Here is a 23,057-nt window from a genome sequence, read left to right as displayed (position 1 = left end):
AGCCCAGTTATAAGATCACAGAATTGTAGAGGTGGGAGAGATCCCAAGAATTGTCTATTCCACTCCTTGCCCAATGCATGAATCCACAGTGAAAACATCCCTGACATGTGGTCATCCAACCTCTGTTTAAAACTTTTCAACAAAAGAGAGACCACCACCTGTCATTTGAATCCATTAGTTTGAGTCCTACCATTTAGGGCAGCAGAAAACAAGCCCAGTCTGTTTTTGCATGACGGCCCTTCATATATTTGAATATAGCTATCATATCACCTCTGGGGGTGCATCAACACTGTGGGAATAATGCAGTTTGACACCATTTCAAGTGCTGCAGCTCTATCATATGGAATCTTGGGATTTGTAAGTATAAAAGGTCTTTAGCCTTCTCTGTCAAAGAGTGCTTGTGCCTTGTGTTAAAGTGATGATGAACTGCATTATTTCTATAGTGTAAATGCACCTTCAGTCTTCTCTTCCTGGTGAAAAATACCCAGATCCTTCAACTACTCATACAGTTTGGTTTTCAGATAGATATTCGGCTCTCTTGGTGGTCTTTCTCTGAACAAATTCCAGCTTGTCGATATCTTTCCTAAATTGTGGTGCTCAGAACTAGTCACAGTACTCCAGATGATGTCTGACCAGAGCAAAATGAGCTGTACTATTACAGTCAGTCCTCCTTTTCCACAGATACTGCATCCATAGATTCAACTATATATTTCTTGAAATTTCTGCTCTAACACTTGTATATCATAGCAGTAGTGTCTCTTTAAACATCATTTTCTCAGTTTGCTTACAAGGCACTGAATGTGTGCTTGAGTGTTTGCTTTCAATGAATTCTTCTATGAACACATGGTTCAGCCTGATTTCACGTACTCCATCTTACCACATGTTCAGTCCGGTATCAGCCTTTATTATTTATGTCTCTTTCCATTATAAAAAGCATTGATTCATTTTCTCAACGTCTCAGTGCATCTAGCAGGGTTGTTTTGTTGTTGTTGTTGTTGTTGTTTTGCCAAGCAGCTCTGTTGATGGATTCCCTGGCTTAATAAAAAAAAGAAGGGGAAAAAAAACAACCAGTAAAATTGATTTTAAGATGAGGTTTGCCAAGTAATAGCTTTTTCAACTATCTGTTGTAGAGTGAATATCTGTTCACAGCATGATTTGTCTGGGTGACCTAACCTGGTGCCTTTCCTTCAAATATTGTATTTTTATCTAGCATAGAAATTTTTTCATCTAACTTAGTAACATTCCACTTTGCTCCACTCCTAAGATGGGACAGGAACTAGATAATATCTGGAAGTATAAAAACATATTACCGAATGCTAATGTTAGGATGGTCCATGCCATAGTATTTTCCATCTCTATGTATGGTTGTGAAAACTGGAGAATGAAAAAAGCTGATAGAAAGAAAATCAATTCATTTGAGATCTGGTTTTGGAGAAGAGTTCTACAGATACTGTGGACTGCTAAAGAGACAAATCCATGGGTCCCAGAGCAAATCAAGCCTGAACTCTCCCTAGAAGCGAAGATTACTAAACTGAGGTCATCATTCTTTGGCCATATCATGGGAAGAAAAGACTCATGGGAATAAAAGATGATAATGCAAGGAAAAGTGGAGGGCAATAGGAAAAGAAGAAGACTGCATACCAGATGGATAGATTCAATCAGGGAAGTCACGGTGCTGAGTCTGCAAGACCTGAACAGGGAGGATGAAGATAGGTTAACTTAAAGGGCTCTCATTTGTAGGGTCGCCATAGATTGAAGTCATCTTGAAGGCAGTTATAACAAAAAGATGGAGCAAGAGAAGACATGACAACATGACTGCCCTTATTCAATCGGATTGGTGTTCTTAGTTGAGAAGACAATGGAAAGAGAAGAAGACTGTGGGTAGCAAACCTGTTCAGTATTTACAATGTTATAAGCTGGACTTCCACCGTCATAAATACTGGCTTTTACATTTGTAGTTCTTGAACCACTGCAGTGATTGAAAGTCCTTCCCAAACTCCCAATCAAAGGATTTCCAGTGCAGCACTAACCAGTGATATGTCCAGCTGTCTTTCAGTAGTAGGGTGTGCTGTCACAGGCAGGGGCAAGGCAGGGACATTACTGGCCTTGGTGTTACCCAGGGCTGCCTAGGATGGTGGTGACAGTGGCCTGGCCTGCCTCCCTTCCATTGCTTTGCTCACCTGGCCAGACCTCGCTGTTTCATCATATTCTATTCTAATCATGGCTTCTTGTCCTCACAGATTTCTCATCAGAACTATCAGATATATTGGCATTCCCATGACACTATAGCTTTCCGTTATCTATGCAGACACTATAGCTTTCCGTTATCTATGCTTTGTTATAAACACTGATTTTCTTTTGGCATTCCTTGGTGCACTCCATTAGTCATCACATGTTTGTTAAAGGCTGCATCTGCACTGCATAAATAATCCAGGTTGACACCACTTTAACTGCCATGGCTCAATGCTATGGAATCCTGGGTAGCTTTATGAGACATTTAGCCTTCTCTGTCAGAGAGCTCAGGTGCCACAACAAACTACAGTTCTCATAATTCCATAACATGGAGCCAAGGCAGTTAAAGCAGTGTCAACTTGGATTATTTCTGCAGTGTGGACACAGCCAAAGTGGTGCCAAATGGCTTTATTTCTGAAGGGTGGAAGAGCTGCATATCTCCCTATATGAACCTGCCAGAATCTTAAGATCAAGAGAGAAGGGCTTTCTCTCAGTCCCACCACCATCACAATCTCACTTTCCCTGACAGGCAAAACCAGGTTTTTAATCTATAATCAAGAAGGCATCCTATGGGATGTGTGCTTTATTTATTTTTAAAAAACATTTGCTTAGTTTAAAGATCATTTTATACTGTTCAAAATGTGGTGCTTTAATTGTTTTTTAAAATGTATTGCCAAATATTTATTTATTTATTTATTTATTTATCTATCTATTTGGTGAGTCACACTGGGTCCCACTCCAGGAAAAAGGTGACAAATAAATTAAGCAAACAAGCCAAAGGGCTAGCCATGAAACTGACAAATGAGTGTGGGCTGGTGTGTTTGTGTATACCTGTATTTTAAGAAGTATGGTATATGTTTCTTTATTTTTTAAATAATAGGTCAAGAAAGGTTTGGGAACATGACACGGGTCTATTACCGAGAAGCCATGGGAGCATTTATTGTCTTTGATGTGACCAGGCCGGCGACTTTTGAAGCAGTAACCAAATGGAAAGAAGACTTGGACACTAAGCTGACTCTTCCGAATGGCAAACCTGTGCCTACAGTTCTGTTGGCAAACAAATGCGACCAGAGCAAGGAAGTGCTTGTGAACAACGGCATCAAGATGGAGCAATTCTGCCAGGAGAATGGCTTTGTGGGATGGTTTGAAACTTCAGCTAAGGTAAACTTTTCTTGTCCTCTTAAGAGTAGGAGCCCCCACATTGAGGCTCACTTTGGGAGGCTGAGGGCCTGTGCAGACAGCCCTGAAGGGGCGGTCTCCAACCACCCCTTTTACAGCCAGATCAGGGCTGTGGCAACCGCATGCTGCAGCCCCAATCTGGCCTTTGCAGGGGGCAAAAAAGCCACCAAAAGCTGCTCCTTTTTGTGTCCTGCAAAGGGTGTGATAGCCATGTCACCATGGCTTTATGGCATTCCTTTGGCGCTGTGTCAAGCAGACACAGTGCCAGAGGACTGCCGTGATACCACACACCGTATGGAGCCGCACGTGGCATCACACCACCCAGGGGGCAGAGCTGGGGCGTGCATCATGTAGATGCTACACCCCAGCCTTGCCCCCAACCCAGCCAAAGATGCCAGTATGCATAGACCCTACGTTTAGGGGATTAAAAACTAGATCTTCCAAGCCCCAACACTATAAACACTTCACCAAACCGGGTCTCAGTGCAAATTATAACTCAACTATTTGGATCTAGTAGCATGCTAATTCTCTCTTTTCCCTTTCATGCCCTGTAACTTTCCAGCTCAGTGATGGAAACCCACTGTTTCTGAGCCCTTGGGCAAATCACACTCTCTCATGCTCCAAAAACCTTATGATAGGTTCATCTCAGGATCAACATAAGTCAGAAATGACCTGAAGGCATACAAGAACAACAAAACTGTTTATGACTCAATTAATGTACAGTCACTATTTCATTTCTGTATAGCTAGGGGTAAAACACAATCAGCAATGAGTGTCACTACTCTCAGCATTGCCTTTCCATATTTGTAAAGATCAGGCCAGTATGAACTGAGAATATAGTAAGAATGAAATTGCATGGGTACTGAGTTTTGTGTCTGTGGATGCTCACAGAAGTGCCTTCCGGCTTGGGCAGGCTGAGCTTGTAAATTAACTTAAAAAAAAACAACTTCTAATTACATCAAGTTTTTAAATAACTGTACAGGGTCCCCAGTGTGCTTGCCTGATGACAAAGTGAAGCCACACATGTTGGAATGGAGAAAAACGAAACTCCTGTATCCGATGGAGAACCAAATGGCTGGGATGATACAATTCCCTTGTTCCAACAGTTCCACTGGCTGCAAGTCTGTTTCTGAGCCCAGTTCAAAGTTATAGGCCATTGCTCCACCAAATAAGAATTCTCACTTCCTGAATTTTTCTTTCAATTTTCAAATTTCTAGCATTGTACAGAGTGACATCTGCATCTCAGAAATAATACAGTTTGACCCAACTAACTGCCATCGCTCAATGCTATGGAATTCTGGGATCTGTCATTTTGTGAGCCATTTAGACTTCTCTGTTAGAGAGCTCTGGTGCCATAACAGACTACAGTTGCCAGAACTCCATAGCATTGAGCCATGGTACCGTATTTTCCAGCGTATAAGACGACTGGGCATATAAGGAGACTTCCAACTTTTCCAGTTAAAATAAAGAGTTTGGGATATACTCACCGTATAAGACTACCCCTCTTCCAACGCACACCCAATAAATTTTTTAAAAACCTCAGATTTGATTTCAATATGGTAATTTTAATTCAAATGCTTATGACTTAGCAGGAAACCTTGTTGTTTACAAAGCCTGCTTGGATTGGTCAGTTCTCCCTGCCTGCCCAGCTCTCCCTGTCTCCAAGACTGTCAGAGCAGTAGCTGCTTACATACGATCGTCGCATATGGTGGGGATGCAGCTGCGGCCGTTTTTGAGCTCCCCCCACCATATGCGTCGACCGCAGATTCTTCAGTCTGGCCCGGAAGTTTCAGCACCTGCTCTATAAGACCCCAAGGTATTAGACGACCCCCCGACTTTTGAGAAGATTTTCCTGGGCTAAAAAGTAGTCTTATATGCCAGAAAATACTGTAGTTAAAGTAGTGTCAGACTGGATTATTTCTGCAGTGTGGATGCAGCCTCAGACTTAAAAGCCATTGACACATCGAACTCTTCTAGAAGAGCCCTGGTGGCACAGTGGTTAAATACCTGCACTGCAGCCACTCATTCACAAACCATAAGGTTATGAGTTGAATCCCCGCAAAAGGGCTCAAGCTCGACTCAGGCTTGCATCCTTCCAAGGAGGTCGCTAAAATGAGTACCCAGATTGTTGGGGGCAATTAGCTTACAATTTGTAAACCGCTTAAGGAGTGCTTAAGTGCACTGATAAGCGGTATAGAAATGTACTTGCTATTGCTTTTTTTGTGTGTTCACATTCCCGTGGCAGTTTTCCCTTCCCTTTTTCTTTTCTGCTAGGGAAAATATGTGGAAAACAGTTGAAAAATTTATTCTTTGGGTATTGAGAAACCCTAACAAGATGAATCTGGATAGATGTGAATCTTTGTAATTCATATGTGAAATTTTTGCATAGAAAACAGCATTTTCTGCAGAAAAAGAATAGTTCTATGCAGGAAATGTTCTTTTCTGACAAAAATTCCACATGCAGATTTTGTGCAGAATAAGTCTCAAACTCAAATAGACTGGTATTCTAGATCGGCTACGTAGGTATCATAGAATCATAGAGTCATAGAGTCATAAAATCATACTTACCAATGTAAACACTTCAGCTGTGTAGCTAAGTGGCATCTGTCTCTGACTGTCCCAATTATTTTAATGGTATTTATTTATTATGTCATGTAAGAACTATTATGATGTTGTTTTAGGGGGAGGGGATAATGAGATTGATTTTTATATTATATGTATTTTATCACTATTGTAAGCTGCCTTGATCCTGTGGGACAGGTGGGATACAAATAAATTATTATTATTATTATTATTATTATTATTATTATTATGCTAACAAAATGAATTTCAACATGGAGAAATGCAAGGTACTGCACTTACAACGGAAAAATGAAATGCACAGATATAGGATGGGTGACACCTGGCTGAATGAAACTACATGTGAAAGGGATCTGGGAGTCCAAGTAGACCACAAGTTGAACATGAGTCAACAGTGTGATGCAGCAGCTAACAAGGCCAATGCGATTTTAGGCTGCATCAATAAAAGAATAGTGTCTAGATGAAGGGAAGTAATAGTGCCACTTTATTCTGCTCTGGTCAGGCCCCACTTGGAATATTGTGTCCATTTCTGGGCACCACAATTTTAAAAGGATGTTGAGAAACTGGAGCATGTCCAAAGACTAAAATGGTGAAGGGACTCCTTCCTCAGAGTGTAGTGGAGTCTCCATCCTTAGAGGTCTTTAAACAGAGGCTGGATGGCCATCTGTTGGGGATGCTTTGATTGAGATTTCCTGCATGGCAGGGGGTTGGATTGGATGACCCTTGTGGTCTCTTCTGATTCTATGATTCTATTATCTCCCAGTCCAACTCCCCCAATCCTATATTACTGGGTAACAGCTGCAGTGAGTTATGAGGGTCTGTTTTCTGTCAGTTGGAATTTAACCTTGCTCCTGTGAGTAATCTTTAATATGAGGAAGAATTGTAATAGGAATCCTACTTCTGACTGTTGCACCAGAGATTACTTGTGAGAGTTTGCTGCATTGTGATCAACTGGAGACTAGACCCTAATTGCTTGCAGTAGTTGCTGCCCACTAAGTCAGGAAGGTGCGACTTCCATGATCCCAATGTATTCCCTACACTTTTGAATATGTAGGGATTGTGAATACAAATTAGTTCTGAATGCATGTCACTTGGCACACATTTGTAACTGTGATAGTGAATTCCAACCATAATCTTTGACAGCTGTGCAGTTTTTGAGGATTTGTTGGAGGGAGAAAATAAACATGTTGCTTCCTTTCAGAAGAAAAAATTAACAAAGAATTGCATCCCTACTAAATAAATGCTCAATTAAATTTCTAAGTTACTTTACATTTGGGAACTGAAGGAAAAATTCATAGAGGGAAAGAATTCTTTGGAGAGGGCAATGCCCTCATTTTGACTGCATCTGCACTGCAAAAATAATACAGTTTGATACCGCTTTAACTGCTATTGCTCGATGATATCGAATTCTGGGAGTTGTAGTTTGTTGTGGCACCAGAGCTCTTTCACAGAGAAGGTTAAATAACTAATAAAACTACACATCCCAGAATTCCATAGCATTGAGCCATAACAATTAAAACAGTGTCAAACTTCATTATTTCTGCAGTGCAGATGCAGCCTTTGCCTCCTGCTGTATCTACAACCCTGGGAAATTCCTGATTGTCTCTTGCCTCCATCACAACTGCTTCAGCCTTCCACATTCTTTATCTATTTGAAAGAGATGGATTTCTTGCAAAGTAATTAGATCTCTAGAGATGTCAGGGAAATGGCTTAGAATTTCTGGAGAGTGCAGCACGATCTTGATATAGGTCAGGCATAAATATGCGAGGACATCCAAGGAGCCATGTAACAGATCCCAGGATATGCACCTTGTCTTGCTTTTAATGTTATGAAGATGAAAAGTCAGACTCAATCATGTATTATTCTAGTAAATTTTGGTGAGGCCTTGTATACAGATAGCACTTAATTCAATCTCTCCTGATTTGCATCATTTTTGGACACTGCTGTTTTTCATACAATCCTTGTATCAAATAAATACTGTTTAGCTACTTTTCTGATGTGTATCATCACTAGAGGTAGGCAGGGGTAACAGATATTTTTTAAAAGACAGCGCAAGAACATGGATAAGATAAAATTCAATGTAATTGTTGAGTCAAAATGCCTGCTTTCATTTACTTCTTTATTTAAAACTTTTCTTTATTAAAAAAAGCATCTAATATTATGCTTCCAAACATAAAGACAAGGAAACACATATAATAATCCCAGTTATCCTTGAAACCTCCCTCTTCCATCTAACAAAAAACACACACATTGAATATATTCACTTTCCAACCTACCGAGTTGAAATTGTAAAATATAAAATGAAGTTCATTTCCTTGGTTCTACTCAATAACAACCACAAATCCTTATAATTCTAGCTTTTCCACCATTAGTATGAACACAATATTCAAAAACCCCAAGCATTTTTATACCTTCCTTATAAAAAAAAATCTGTGAAAGATTTCCAGTCATTCTAAAATTTATCCAATGATTTTTCTTTAAACAAAATGGAAAGCTTACCCCTTTCTGCTTTTTCAAATCAAAACCTTTCAAAATCCAAAGTTCATTTTTCAGTACTTTTCCATTTCTGAGCATAAAGTGTCCTTGTGGCTATAATCATGTAATGCAGCACTTTATAGTTAATAGTTTTTAGTAAGGGTCTTGATCCTTCATACACACTTAAAGCAAAAGCACATTTTGACCAGGCTCCTATATCATGCTTTCATAGTGTAAAAACAATATCACACTACATTGACATAGTGCTATTATTTCACTTTAAGAGCCCTGGTGGTGCAGGGGTAAAATGCCTGTACTGCAGCCACTCATTCACAAACCATAAGGTTGTGAGTTCAATACCAGCCAGGGCCTCTGGGTCGACTCAGCCTTGCATCCTTCTGTAGATCACAAAAATGAGTACCCAGCTTGCTGGGGGCAATTGTCTTACACATTGTAGACTGCTTAGGGAGTGCTTAAGTGTGCTGATAAGCAGTATAGAAATGTACTTGCTATTGCTATTGCTTTAACTCCTTTGGCTGCTTCCTATGGAATTCTGGAGTTTGTAATTTAGAGAGGTGCTAAAGCCCCCTGGCTGATAATTCTAAACATGCCTCCTTAAATGCAAATCCCAGAATTCCACAGGAAGCAATTGTTCACCTCCAATGTTCTTTTTGCCTTTCCTGGTCCATGTCCTTCAACTGGGAGGAGAGACGAAATGATAACCCGTGTATCAAAGTCCTTCAGTTTCCTACCCATAGCCTAATAATCCCTCTTTTTTCTGTGCAGCATTGCAGAGCATGGACCATAAATGTCCTGTCTGATGGAAGATTTAAACCCACATTGAATTCACTTTCCACTTCACCACACTGTTCCTCTGTGAGAATTCTTCAGCTGAGCGCTGCAATGTTTTCTAAAGTAACTGTTGAAAGATAATGGTAACTATCTTCTAATGATCAGATGATTACTTGTGGACTAGGACTCAGGAAATTGTGGTTTCCTTTGAAATGCTCCTTTGCTTCCTGAGAAGTTTGTGAAAGCTAACTCTGGGCCTCTACAGATGGGCAGCTCAATGCCGCCCCTTTGGGGTCAGCATGGAGGCCATGGCAACCAGACGCCGTGGCCTCTGGAAGAACCAAAAAGAACCCACTTCCCAGTGGATTCTTTTTACATCCTGGAAGGGACGCCACAGTGCACTCATGTGCCATGATTACACCCTTTCCATGGAACGCTGTTTGGGCGCTGCACCGCACAGACGTCATCATGGTATGCACCATCTGGATGGGTGTGCACCATGGTGGCACCTGGTGGAGAAAGAAGGGCTTGGAGCATGTGAATGCTCAGTCCTACCACAGCCCTACTGCACATGCAGGCCGGCATAAACAGCAAGGCAGTGTCCTGCAGTGATATGAAACGAACATGGCCCTTTTATAAAACAAATCCCCCCTCACAGCTTTGTAGAGTTGAGGAAAAAAGATGAAAGATTTTTTAATAAGAGTCAACTGTCTCCTGACTACCACAAATAATGAATAACCCCTCAAAAATGCTATGCAAGCCCTCAAAAGTAGCGGCTGGGTGGCTGCTGCATTAATTTGTGAAAATAACATTATTTTGGCAGTATGGCTTTGTTAACACAAAAAGTAATGTGCTGCAGTTAACAAGCAACATTAATTCCAGATTTGTAATGTGTTACCTTCAAGCAATGATAATGTACTGGTAGCGATTGGCAAAGGATGCTCTGCTTTGTGCCAAAGAGGGCACATGATCCTCTAGAGTAAGAACAGGATTAATAACTACACACTGGCAACAAACCAGGTCCTTCAGGGCAGCGAAGATCCCATCTAAGCCATTACATGATGATGACATGTATTCATTTTCTCCTACAAACAAGTAGAGATGTCCTGATGTGAATGACAAAATATACTTTCTCTTGGGTTTTGAAAGTCACCATTTTTCATAGCGTCATTTACTCCAGTCCCCTGGCAGTGCAGGAAATTTACAAAGTAAGCCTCACTGTGACAAGTGGCCTTCCAGGTTCTATTTTAAAACTTTCAACAATCGAGAGTCCTCCATCATCTGTGATAGTCCATACCGATGTCAAAAATCTCATACCATTGGGAGGTTTCCTAACTTTCAATCACAATCTCCTTTGTTGGAATTTGAATCCAGTGGTTTCTGCCAAAACCATCTTGCTCTATCTTCCATGTCACAGCCTTAAAATAGTTGAAGATGGACATTGTATTCCCTCTCCAGTCTTCTCTTCTCCATACCAAATATGTTTCTAAACTCTTTACCATCTTGCTTACCTTCCTCAAGACACAGACCAGCTCACTGCCATTCTTCTTAAACTGTGGTGTCCAGAACTGGAAACGGTACTGCAGGTTAGGTCTGACTAAAGGAGAATAGAGTAGTATTGTTGTTGCTGTGTGTTTGTTCAGTTTGTTTTTGAGTGAAGGTGACCCTAAGGTCATGGGGTTTCCTGGGGCTGAGAGTATGTGGGTTTCCATGGCTGAGCAGGGAATTGAACCCTGATCTCCAGTGTTGTAGTCCCTTACTCAAACCATTACACCACACTTATTATTTATTACTGTGTGTGTGTGTGTTGTGTGCCTACAAGTCATTTCCAACTTATGGTGACCCTATCATGGGGATTTCTGGGGCTGAGAGCATGTGACTTGTCCCAGGTCACCAAATGAGTTTCCATGGCTGAGCAGGGAATCAGACTTTGATCTCCAGAGTTGCAGTTCCATGGTCAAATCACTATACCACACTTATTGCTTATTACTGTGTGTGTGTGTGTGTGTGTGTGTGTGTGTGTGTACTGTGTGCCTTCAAGTCATTTCCAAATTATGGTGACCCTAAGGTGAACCTACCATGGCGATTTCTTGGCAAGATTTGTTCAGAGGATGTTTGTCATTGCCTTCTTCTGAGGCTGAGAGAGTGTGACTTGCCCTAGGTCACCCAGTGGGTTTTTTTTTTAAAATTTTAAATTTTTTTTATTAGATTAAAATACATACAAATACATACAGTGGGTTTTGTGACTGAGTGGGAATGGAACCCTGGACTCCAGAGTCGTAGTCCAATGCTCAAACCACTGTGCCATGCTGACTCAGTGATAAAGCATAGAATTGCTTTACTGTACTTTATTTGCTTTGGCCTCACACACCATTCACTTAATATAGCTTATGTTTCAGTAAGACTCAAGATCAGTTTTCACATGTACTACTGCAAACAACACACTCCATCCTATATTAGCGCATCTGATTTTTCCACCTTGAACATAAGAATTTGCATTTATTCCTTGAAAAAAATGTTCTATTAGTTACTTTCACATTACTATAAACTAAAATGACTTCACTGTATAAATCTAAAAGCAGCTTTATCTCCTGGGACCACAAGAATCATAAACCCTGTAAGATTTGCATAGCGAGCCATAAAAATATTTCATTTGGAAGTGGGAAAAGCCCATAAAAATCAATAAAAGCACATTATGGCAGCAAAGAAAGTCACCCACCCTGATTTAAGGGGATTTATTTCAGGAATTACCACTGAAAACTCTTAAAACGTTAATGTTGTGCCTTTGCATTATAGTAAAATGAAAGATGCTGACAGGATACCAATAACAAATTCGAAACTGCATCCTGAGATTGCTTTAGGTATATTTAATAAAGTGTTTATTTTTTATTCAGAATAACACATGAGGCTGTCAGCTCTCAGGGCCTGGTCCTGAGTCTCCAGTTTTTATGGGTTATCTCCAGATAGAAGACAAGGGGGGCTGATTTTCCAATTTTGCAAAGCTCAGCTCCAGGCAAGAGGAAAAGGTTGTATGCTAATCTCCAGCTAGTTAATAGAGCAGCAGCTTGCTGAAATTTGCAGATTGCTTTGTTGTTGCAACTTGTGATAAACGCTTTGGGGTTCTATATGTTTACTTAGTTGGCATTCACCTTCTGTCCCAGTTATTGTGGTGCCAGGGCTCACCCTCTGCTCTCCTCTTCATCCACCTTCTAGCTAGAAGCAAGTGGCCTAGAACAGATTAAATATTTCTGAAGAAATTAATATACGTGGCTTTTAAATTGCTATTAAAGTTGTTGAATAACACCTTTGGTGGTTCTTATCACATGATGCTACCTCTGACCCATAGCTGCTGTGTCTGCCAAGTGCAAGTAGGACATCCCTTTTCATTAATGGGGGAAATATGTCAATAGTTCCCAATTGTGCAGCAGTCCTAGGACTCCACAGGTGCAAAATGTCACTGCCACCAAAGTTGCATTATTGACAGTTGTGTGATATCACAGTCTCCTCCTTTTCCCCTGTCATCCTTGCTATTCGCAAGCAGTCACTTTTTTGTTTTGTTTTGTTTTTCTTTTCTTCGTTTCTATTAAACTTAAATCACATTCACTAAACTCTGGAACTGCATTTTAAAAAAGTAAAATAAAAATTTAAAAACAAAAGGCATGCTGAGTAGGGCATAGGACAGGGAAGCTGGATTAAGGGCAAATCCGGAAGGGAGTATGCCGCCCACTGTGGGATTAAAGAGTTGTGGCTGCTCACAAATCAATATGTTTGTGTTTACTTGAACAAGAGCAATTGTGGCAAGGATGAGGTTTGTGTGATAATGTCCTGAGTTCCAAATAGGTAAGAAGGAATGATCCCCTCCTTTCACCTTAGTCTGGGAACTGAATCTTTAACTAAGACTTCTTTCTTAATTTACAAACATGAAAATATGTCCCTTCCCCTTTCTGTTTGAATGAGCAACTATGACTGGTATGTAGTGCATAAAACTTAAAGGCATCACCTGTTCCTAGGTCTCAGGTTTTGCCCCATAAACTAAGGGCAATTCTGAACTGGCAACCCTAAATAGCACAGGAGTGAACAACACATCGCTTTCAGATGCGCTCTTTTCTAAGTTCTTGTTGGCTCATTTCTGTTTCGATAGGCAGTTGTTATCATTTCTCCTTATCAAAATGGCCTGTGATTTCATCACTGTGGTCCCCCCACCATGGTTGAAGGCTGCAACTATTCTGCAACATAGTTATCTTCCTCGTTGCTTGCCAAGTCATCATCTGGTAGCCAGTTTTTGGCGATAAGCTTTTCTATACTTATATAAACGAATCCTCCAGAGGGCAGACATATGGTTCTGACACTGGGATGAACTCAGAGCCTTACCAGCTTAATAGAACCTGCCAGAAATGGCACTGTCCTGGCATAGCCTTCAAAGTTGCTACCACACTACAGAACTAATGCAGTTTGACACCATTTTAACTGTCATGGCTCCATCCTATGGAACTGCAAGATTTGTAGTTTGTTGTATCACCAGAGCTCCCTGACAGAGAAGGCAAAACATCTCACAAAACTACAGATCTCAGGATTCCATAACATTGAGCCATGGCAGGTAATGTGGTATCAAACTACATTAATTCTGCAGTGCTGGCAGTAGCCCAAGGCTCATGGTCACCTCTTCCCCATAATGAAACATCATAGTTGGATTTTGAGGTACTGTAGTGTACAGTTTGCGGGCACCACAACTCAGGAGGGATATTGATAAGGTGGAGCATGTGCAGAGGATGGCAACCAAAAGGATGAAAGGTCTGGAATTTGGGCCATCTCTCCCTTAACACCAGTTTTTTAAAAAAAACAAAAAAAACCTCACTATTTACTCTGAATTTTTCAGGAAAATCTGGAGCACTCCAGAGCAATGCTGGGTGACTATTTACACAGGGTCCCATTGTTTTGCCTGGCACCAGTGGCACTAGTACAAGTCATTCTGCCCAGCTCACAGTAAGGTGCCTAGTCATGTGATTATCTCATTTCAACCACAAAGGGAGCAACCTGTGCCAGCAGCAGTGGGTGGCACAATGGGAAAAGAGTGGAGACAGCTCCCCAGCACCACTAGTTTAGAGTGTCTATGTAATAGGGAATTCAGGGCAGTTTCAGAGGCAGAAGGCCAGGGTGGATCTACCCAGTGAGGCTTCAGAATGTACTTTCTTTAAATTTTATTACTGTATTAAAAATGTTACATACAGAAAACAAAAAAACAAAAACAAAAACGTACATCTCTTCTTTGTACTTCCTGGATTCTTGGGCTTATCTAAGATACTACTAAACTACTATTTTTCTACTAAGCTCTTTTCCCATTTTCCACCTTGTTCCATTAAATTCTATCTGTCTTCATTCCTTTGTGCTATAATGTCCTTCTTATTTTGATATACATACATACATTTTATTCATTCTGGTACATTTTTTAGAAAAATCAAAAGGGAGAACTAAAAGAACGAGAGAAGAAATAAAAGAGAGTCACGACTTAATCTATATATTTCCGACATTCGTTACCTTATACACTATTATCTCAAAGTGTTCTAAATCTCAGACATTCTCTTTATAATCTGTATCATTTCCTCAATTCGCCAATAAAGTCAAATGTAACTCTTCCTTTTTCTCCCTCTGCATATAATCTTTCCATACCTCCCATCCAATATAGAAATCTTCCATGGAGGATTTATTTATCATATTTGTCCATTTGTCCATTTCATATATATCAATCATTTTTACTCGCCAATCTTGTATTTCTGGGATTTCCAACTTTTCCCAATATTTAGAGTATAATGTTCTCGTGGCAATGATTGCATAAAATAGTACTTTTTTATTTTTGTTTTCCAGTTGTAAGTTGTCTGTCAAATTCAAAAGATACATTTTGGCATTAGGTCTTTCTTTCAAATTAAACATTTTCCTTAATTCCCCATGAATATTTTTCCAAAATAATTTAGCCTTCAGACAATTCCACCACATATGAAAATACATTCCCACCTCTTTTTCACATTTCCAGCATATATTTCTATTATTCTTAAACATTTTAGATAGATTGTAGGGGTCAGGTACCATCTGTACATTGATTTGTATATGTTCTCTCTTAATTCTACACATGCTGTTTGTTTGGTTTTCCGTTTCCACAGCTCCTCCCATTCATCAAATTGAATTATTTGCTTCAAATCCTTTGCCCGTTTTATCATAAATTCCTTCACCGTTTCATCTTCCAATTCAAACCTTAATATCGATTTATATATTTTAGAAATTTGTTTGGTTGGGTCCTTTATTATTTTTTCCAGTTCAGGTTCAGCTGGTCCAATCCCTACTCCTTTTAAATCTAACAAAAACCTTTCCCTTATTTGCATATACGTAAACCAATTGCAGTTGTATCCTTGCTCCAACAATTTTTTGTGATTTCTTCATATACTACCCAATCATTTTTCTTATATTCTTCCCTTATAAACATGGCTTTGTTAGTTGATGCCCGTAATGGGATTTTTGATTTTAAATTATTGGCATGAACGAAAAAAATGGGTTAGGGTTAGACCGAATTCTCATCAGATTTTTCCAAATACAGTGATTATTAAAGTTACCATCAATTTTGGTTTTTTCATAAAACAAATAACCATGTAATCCAAATTTTAAATTTATCTTTTCCAAATTCAGGGTTCTCTTGTTTTCTAATCTAATCCAGTCTAATATCCAATCAAATACACATGCATAATAATACCAGTTTAAGTTAGGCAATGCAAGACCTCCTCTATCAGTTGCATCATATAAAATTTTCATATTTACTCTTAGTTTTTTATATTCACTTCTTCTCCATGCTTTGCTTTTTTTTTTGCTCAAATGCCACTTTACAGCACCCTGCAAATAGCTTCTTACAAACCAGAGGAATTTACATGGCTGTTCAGAATAGCACATGACTGACTTACACTTCTCTGTGGCCCAGCACTAAAGTATTGGGTGACTATTCTCCATTCAGTGTCAGTCTCTAAGCCATTAAATTCTGAGCCACTTAACAGTGTGCTGGCAAAAGGACAAGCTTGGTACACCCACAAGATCTCATAGAATAAGAAGATACCCACAGGTGGACAGGGTCATTTTAAAGCAGTATCCATTATAAATGAGCCTCTTTATCATCTTGGATCAGTTACACTGGAATAACTATTCCATTCTGCTTCTATGGGTGTGTCCATATTTCAGAATTAAGGCAGTTTAACACCAGTTTAACTGCCATGGTTCCATCCTGTGGACTCCTGGGATTTTTAGTTTCTTATTGCACCAGAGCGCTCTGATAGAGAAGGCTAAATATCTTGCAAAATTTTAAATCCCAGAATTCCATAGCATTCAATTATGGCAGTTAAAGCAGTGTCAAACTGCATTAATTCTGCAGTGTAGATGCAGCCTAAGAGCTTGGATTAGAGCCTCCGCTCCAATCAGCCACAGATACACCCAGGATAACTCAACAGGCATGATGCAAGAGGCTGATGCAAGTGAACAATTGCAGACACCCATTGGAAGAGATCATGCCATGAACAATATCTATAAATATGGGCATGAACTATCGACAGTGTGGATTATTGTTATTAGTGGATAGTTGGTTGGAGACTCATTGTCATGTATATAATGCTGTATATACTTAGTAGTAAAGTTCTGTAAATAGAACGTGGAGACTCTGGATATTTCTTTAGCACGTTGCACAGTTAAACCTGCTGGTAGCCTTGCAGAGCCCAGCAGGGAAGGACCACAAGTAGTGTGTGGCACTGACTGACATGAATTTTAAAAAATTTACCTGTTGCTCCAGATCTTCCAAGAAGATCTAAATACCACCATTCCCTTGCCGCAACTGCTGTCTGCATGGGTGTCTCACTGGGCCACTTGGTACATCTGCTCCTTTGGGTCACTTGTTCTCTCAGAAAATAAAATAATCATAATAAGGCACCCAGCAATGTGTGACCATTGCTGGGAGCCACATTCTGACCTTAAAATGAACAACTGGAGCAGGGCTGGATGCACTAAGCAGCCCAGGAGAACATCTGCACAGACAGCTTCCATGGCAGGTAAATAGAGGCCAAGGTAATGGGAGCAGGACAGGGCAGCTGCAGCACCAGGATATTCTGGATGCCCCTGGAACATCCTGGCCTGTGCAGACAAGGCCAGAGCAGGAGAATCTTTCCAGTTGATTTTAAACTGTTTTAATCTCCAATTCATTCATTCTTTCCATGTATGTGCCCTCCCACCCATCCTCTTCCCATTTGCAGGAAAACATAAATATTGATGAAGCCTCCCGATGTTTGGTGAGACACATCATGGCCACTGAGAGCGACCCCGTGCTCCAGCCTGTTGAACCTGATGTCATCAAGCCACACTTGAATTCCTCCAAGTTCACCAGCTGTTCAGCTTGCTTCAGATCCTAAGCAATTTCCAAGGTGTGTTTGGACACTGGGACTGAGCAACACGCAACTCAGGAAGAAAAGTGCCTCCAGAGCATGTCGCCTGGCTTGTGCTGCTCCCAAGCACAAAACCAAGATCACAAAATCTGCATCCTTTTCAAACATTTGGCTGTAAAAGAAAATCCAAAGGGCTTTAGTTCTTTTTTTACTTTTCAACTTATTATTTTTGTCACTGTTCTCTAGATTGGTTGTGAAAACCTCTGCAAATATTTTATATTAATTGTCTAAGCTGTTTCACTTCAATGTGTTTGCTCAGGCAAAGCGCTCATTCTGGGAAAGCTTAAACATCAGAAGATGATTCTTTTTTTCTTTTGGAGAGGGTTTTGTTTATATGTGTGAATTGGCCTCTTGGGAGTCTGGAACCAGGGTGGTTAATTTTATCACCCTCCAAATCTTGGTGGACTGCAACTCCCAGCAGTCCTAGTCAACCTAGATAAAGATGAGGAATGCTGGATCTGCAGTTAAATATTATCTGGAGAGCTCACAATTCACAGTCATGGTCTATAGCTTGGGAAAATAGTCTTTGGACTGCAGTGTCAAGAATCCCCCTGATTCAGGCATTCTTTGAACTGTAGTCCAAAAACTACACACACAGAGAGAGGAATAGATTCCTGACTATTTGGGGATATGTATGGAGTTATTTTCATTATGTATTTTTTCTAGGGGTTATAGAGAAAGTGTGGAAAATATATTTTGCACTGGAACACAATAATGCTGAGAGCTGAATACAGATCATACTTCCTACTAAGTAGAGAGCTTACTTTGAAACCAGAAGATCTACCTTGGGGGGGGGGGGGAGAATTCCTTCATTCTGTATTCGTATGGATCTAATCTGAGAACTGCTGTAGTTCACATCCAAGTGGGAAATTTGCTGCAGCATTTAGTATGGCCTTCCTTCCCCTATTGCCTTTTCCATTGGACTTCAGTTTCCATCGATCCCTATTAGCAGGATTGCCGGGACTTGTAGTCCAAAACAGCTTGAGGCTACCTGGTGGGTCATTCATCCATCCATCACTTTATTTATATCCCATATTTCTCCCATTCTGGGACTCAAAGTGGCTTACAAAGAAGGCATAAAATGCAATGAAAACATTTAGTTTGAAAAATAAGCATTTAAAATCTTACACTGAAGCAGAGAACAGCATTGTACTTTAAAAGCTCCTGTCTTGTTAAAATCAATTTCCAAAGGCTTAATGGAAATGATGGGTCTTAACCTGTCATCAAAATGAAGACCAAGAAGGAGCCAACCTACCTTCGGAAGTTCTTCCAAGGTGTGGGAACAGCCACAGAGAAGTCCTTCAGTGCCATTCAAAGCCATTGTCACTTAGACAGTTGTAAACAATTTCCCAATATGAAGTCGAAGGCTTTCATGTCCGGCATCCATAGTTTTTTGTGGGTTTTTCAGGCTATGTGGCCATATTCTAAAAGAGTACTCTTCTAGAACATGGCCACATAGCCTAAAAACCCACAAAAAAACTATAATTTCCCAATACTGTATTTCCTTCACTTGCCATGTCTAGTATTTTAAACAAAGAAAAACAGCTCCGAACAACAAAACAAGTGAGACTTGATTCTTATTAACCAACACCACAAAGACAGTCAAGCAAGCATCTAATATGTAACATGCAGTATTAGATATAAAATGGTAATGTAAATGAAATTTGTTTCTTAGGTCTAATCTGCACTGTAGAAATAATGCTGCTTGACATCACTTTAACTGCCATGGCTCAGTGCTAGAGAATTTTAGGATTTCTATTTTTGTGAGATACTGTATTTAGCTTTCTCTTGCTAGTGCCAACAAACCACAAATCCTAGGATTACACCAAATTGGGCCTTGGCAGTTAAAGTGGTGTCAAACTGCATTATTTCTTCAGTGCAGAGCAGACCTTAAGAGAAAAAGAGGGGGGGGGGGGAAACAACCAACAACTATACATTTGCCAACACTGATCCCAGATGATTTCCCATGGGTTAGAACAATTTCACCCTTGTAAAACCAGATCTGAAATGGTTTTCTATTTGATTTTAATATACAAATGTCTGACTTCATATCCCCATATCAGCAACGGAAATGTTAATACTGTTTTTTCATAGGTTGTTTTCACCTGCATTTTGCCATTGGGATATTTTTGGTTTCATGCTGCTTTTTGCAAGAAACACCGTGTTGAAAAGCAAAAAGATTGTGTTTTGCTGTCAATTGGTCATCCCATTGCTGGAAGGGGGGATCAGAAAACTCATTGGGGTTGGAAAATTCCCCACAACTCACTCTGTGTTAATTTTTTAAAAATCTTTATGCATGAAGCTTAATTTATTTGCATGGTAGTAATATGAGTGTATGGGGCACCAAACCTTAGCTTGATGCTACTCAGTACCCATGAGTACCCATCACCTTCTGTCTTTATATCTTCAACCTAATTAGCAGCTGCCTGTTTTTTTAGTGAGCCTACCATTGCATCTGAACAAGAAAAATACAATTTTGCTTGAGCATTGGAACTGAAGGCACATACTGACTGTCCTAGTTTGCAAAGTTTGTGCAAACCATGCTTTATCAACATTGATTCCTAAGAAGACCATGGTTTGCTCAAAACCAGGAAGCTACTACAGTGAGCCCTTGGTGTCTGCTGGGGTTTGGTTCCAGGACCCCCTTGGATACCAAAATTTGTGGATGCTCAACTCGCTTTATATGCAATGGCATAGTAAAATGCTGTCCCTTATCCAAAATGACCAATCCTAGGATTCCATAAGATGGAGTCATGGCAACTAAAGTTGAATCATTGTGTTATAATTGTGTAGTGTCAAAGGGTTCCAGGACAGTTACATCATCCCCAGCAATACACTGTTTAAACCGAAACGCATGTGGTCCAGAGGCTCAGAATTTGTAAGAACAACTTGAGTATGCATTGCCCATTTCTGGCCTATGCAATCAATTATGCCCTAGCAAAGCAGGGCATGAATGCTCACAACATTTTTGTCCCAGCACTCTGTGTAAGTTTCTTGAATTTGTCACATGCTGTGCTATCCTAGGCCTGCCTCCTCAGAGGTAATGTTCACTGAATGAAAGTATATTAGAGGTTGAGTCTCCCTTATTCAAAATGTTTGGGACCGGAAGTTATTAGATTTTAGATTTGTTTTTATTTTGAAATATTTACATATACTTGCAGAAATAATCCAGTTTGACACCACTTTAACTGCCATGGTTCAATGCTATGGAATTTTGGGAATTGTAGTTTGTTGTGGCATGAGAGCTCTCTGACAGAGAAGGCTAAATGTCTCACAAAACCACAGTTCCCAGAATTCGATAGATTGAGCCATGTGTAAGACCCAGCAACTTTCACCAGAAATCCACAACAGCAACTTGCTTAAAAGCAGTGAAGTTTATTGAGATCCAAGCAAATGTAGCTAGACAGACTTTTTAGCAAGAACTGGAAGCCAAACCTCAAACACAAAGTTAAAAGTACTCAGCCCCCACCTTTTTTCCTCTCCCCCTTGATTCCCAGGCCAACTAGGCCTGAGAAACCTATCTGACCTTGGACAAGCTTTGCAGATGTCTCCAACTAATTAAACAGTGCATTCCAATCCTAGCCTGCAAGTACCAGCCAGCACCCTTCCCCCCCAAGCAAAGCTGACAGAACTACATCTAAAGCAATTACACAATAATATGAACAGTAACTAAAGTGGATGTGAATATTATATTGATCAGTAATTGGCTTTGGAGTTCTGACACTATGGCAGTTAAAGCGGTGTCGAACTGGAATATTTCTGCAATGTGGATGCAGCCATAATGAGATATCTTGGAGATGTGACCCAAGTCTAGACACCAAATTTGTTTATGTTTCACATGCACCATATACACATCACCAGAAGATATTTCTGTGCCTGAAACAAACCATCAGAAAGCAAAGCTGTAATGATCTCAGCCACCTATGCAGACAATTTTGGATTTTTGAGTATTTTGGATTTCTGAACTCTGGATAAGGGAACTTCAACCTTTGTGGTCTCTTTCGATTCTATGAAGATGATGATGATGTTGATTTCATTAATTTAGAGCTTTTCTATACCACTCTTCAGCCAAAAAAGGCTGCCGGAGCAGCTTTTATACTTTTGACAGTTCCCTGGCCTTAGGTTTATAGTGTAAAAATACATGACACACAAGGAAAAGGGGGTGGTGTTAAGTCCAGCAGATACTGCCTACTCTTTTCTTCCTCGGAGGCCAGAGCATGGAGGGAGAGTTTCTTATCATCATTCCAAACCATGATGGAACTCTACCTGAATGCTCTTCTCTCTTTCCAGAGACCACAGCAGTGTATATCACACTGCAGCCCCCACTCTAGTTAATTATTTCTGCTAACCAGGGATAAATATATTTGCTAGAGGTTGGGAAAGGCTTTGGGGTTGGTGCGTGAGTGGACTCCAACTCCTAGGAGCCATGCAGGACTGGGATTTATGGGAGCTGTAATCCAAAAATCTAACCTCAAGTTCTGACACTTGCCTACCTCAAATGGGCATAAAAAGGTCCAACATCTCCCCCTTGCCAAAAATGCATTACATGATAAATCCTAAATTTGCAATAGAAGGAAGTACAACAATCCTTTAAAATGCTTCATATAGTCTAATGTTGAGCTTATTGAAATAAAATGTTGTGTACAAAAAGATTTGATCGGTGGACCTCAAGAAACAAACAATTACACTCTGGATTCCATTATTTCTTGTTTGCAAAATTATTGGTGGGGGTGAGGGGAAGAATCATTGTTGATTACCATATTTTCCGATGTATAAGACGACTGGGTGTAAAAGATGACCCCCAACTTTTCCAGTTAAAATATAGAGTTTGGGATATACTCACCATATAAGACTACCCCTCTTCCAACGCACACCAAATAAAAATTTAAGAAATAAGATTTGATTTCAATATGGTAATTTTAATTCAAATGCTTATGACATGCAGGTGCTTAGCAGGAAAACTTGTTGTATGCAAAGCCTGCTTGAACTGGTCAGCTCTCCCTGCCTGCCCAGCTCTCCCTGTCTCCAAGATTTTATTCTACCGTACTTGTACTGTGCCACCCTTCCTGCTTTCATATGGTCGCCACATATGGAGGGGATGCGGCTGCGGCCATTTTGAGCTCCCCCCACCATATGCACAACTGCAGAATCTCCAGTCCAGCACCCGCCCTATAAGATGACACCCGGCGTATAAGACGACCCCCAACTTTTGAGAAGATTTTTCTGGGTTAAAAAGTAGTCTTATACATCAGAAAATACAGTATATTTGCTGTCAAGTTGACTTCATCTTAAGGTAATAAGTGTTGCTGTAGGGAGGAAGGGAAAAATGAGAGTATT

At 40.2% G+C, this 23,057-nt stretch overlaps 1 protein-coding gene across 3 annotated transcripts in view; it reads left to right on the top strand.

Annotated features, from left to right (window-relative positions):
• RAB38 (RAB38, member RAS oncogene family) overlaps positions 1–23,057 on the top strand; it is an 86,022-nt gene that overhangs the window by 20,187 nt on the left and 42,778 nt on the right. The window contains exons 2-4 of one of the 3 annotated variants that reach the window (XM_042461147.1): positions 3,113–3,393; positions 9,253–9,401; positions 17,532–17,652. In XM_042461147.1, coding sequence (XP_042317081.1) covers positions 3,113–3,393; positions 9,253–9,399 — 428 coding nt within the window. In that variant the 3' untranslated portion in view covers positions 9,400–9,401; positions 17,532–17,652. Of the gene's footprint in view, positions 1–3,112; positions 3,394–9,252; positions 9,402–17,531; positions 19,501–23,057 lie in introns of those variants that run through there. The other 2 variants (XM_042461146.1, XM_042461148.1) reach the window with 2 other exon arrangements.

The sequence above is a fragment of the Sceloporus undulatus genome, chromosome 3 (genome assembly GCF_019175285.1).
Source record: "Sceloporus undulatus isolate JIND9_A2432 ecotype Alabama chromosome 3, SceUnd_v1.1, whole genome shotgun sequence".
Taxonomy (NCBI): domain Eukaryota; kingdom Metazoa; phylum Chordata; class Lepidosauria; order Squamata; family Phrynosomatidae; genus Sceloporus; species Sceloporus undulatus.
Note: the sequence above shows the minus strand (reverse complement) of the source record. Positions and strands in the feature narration are given on the sequence as shown.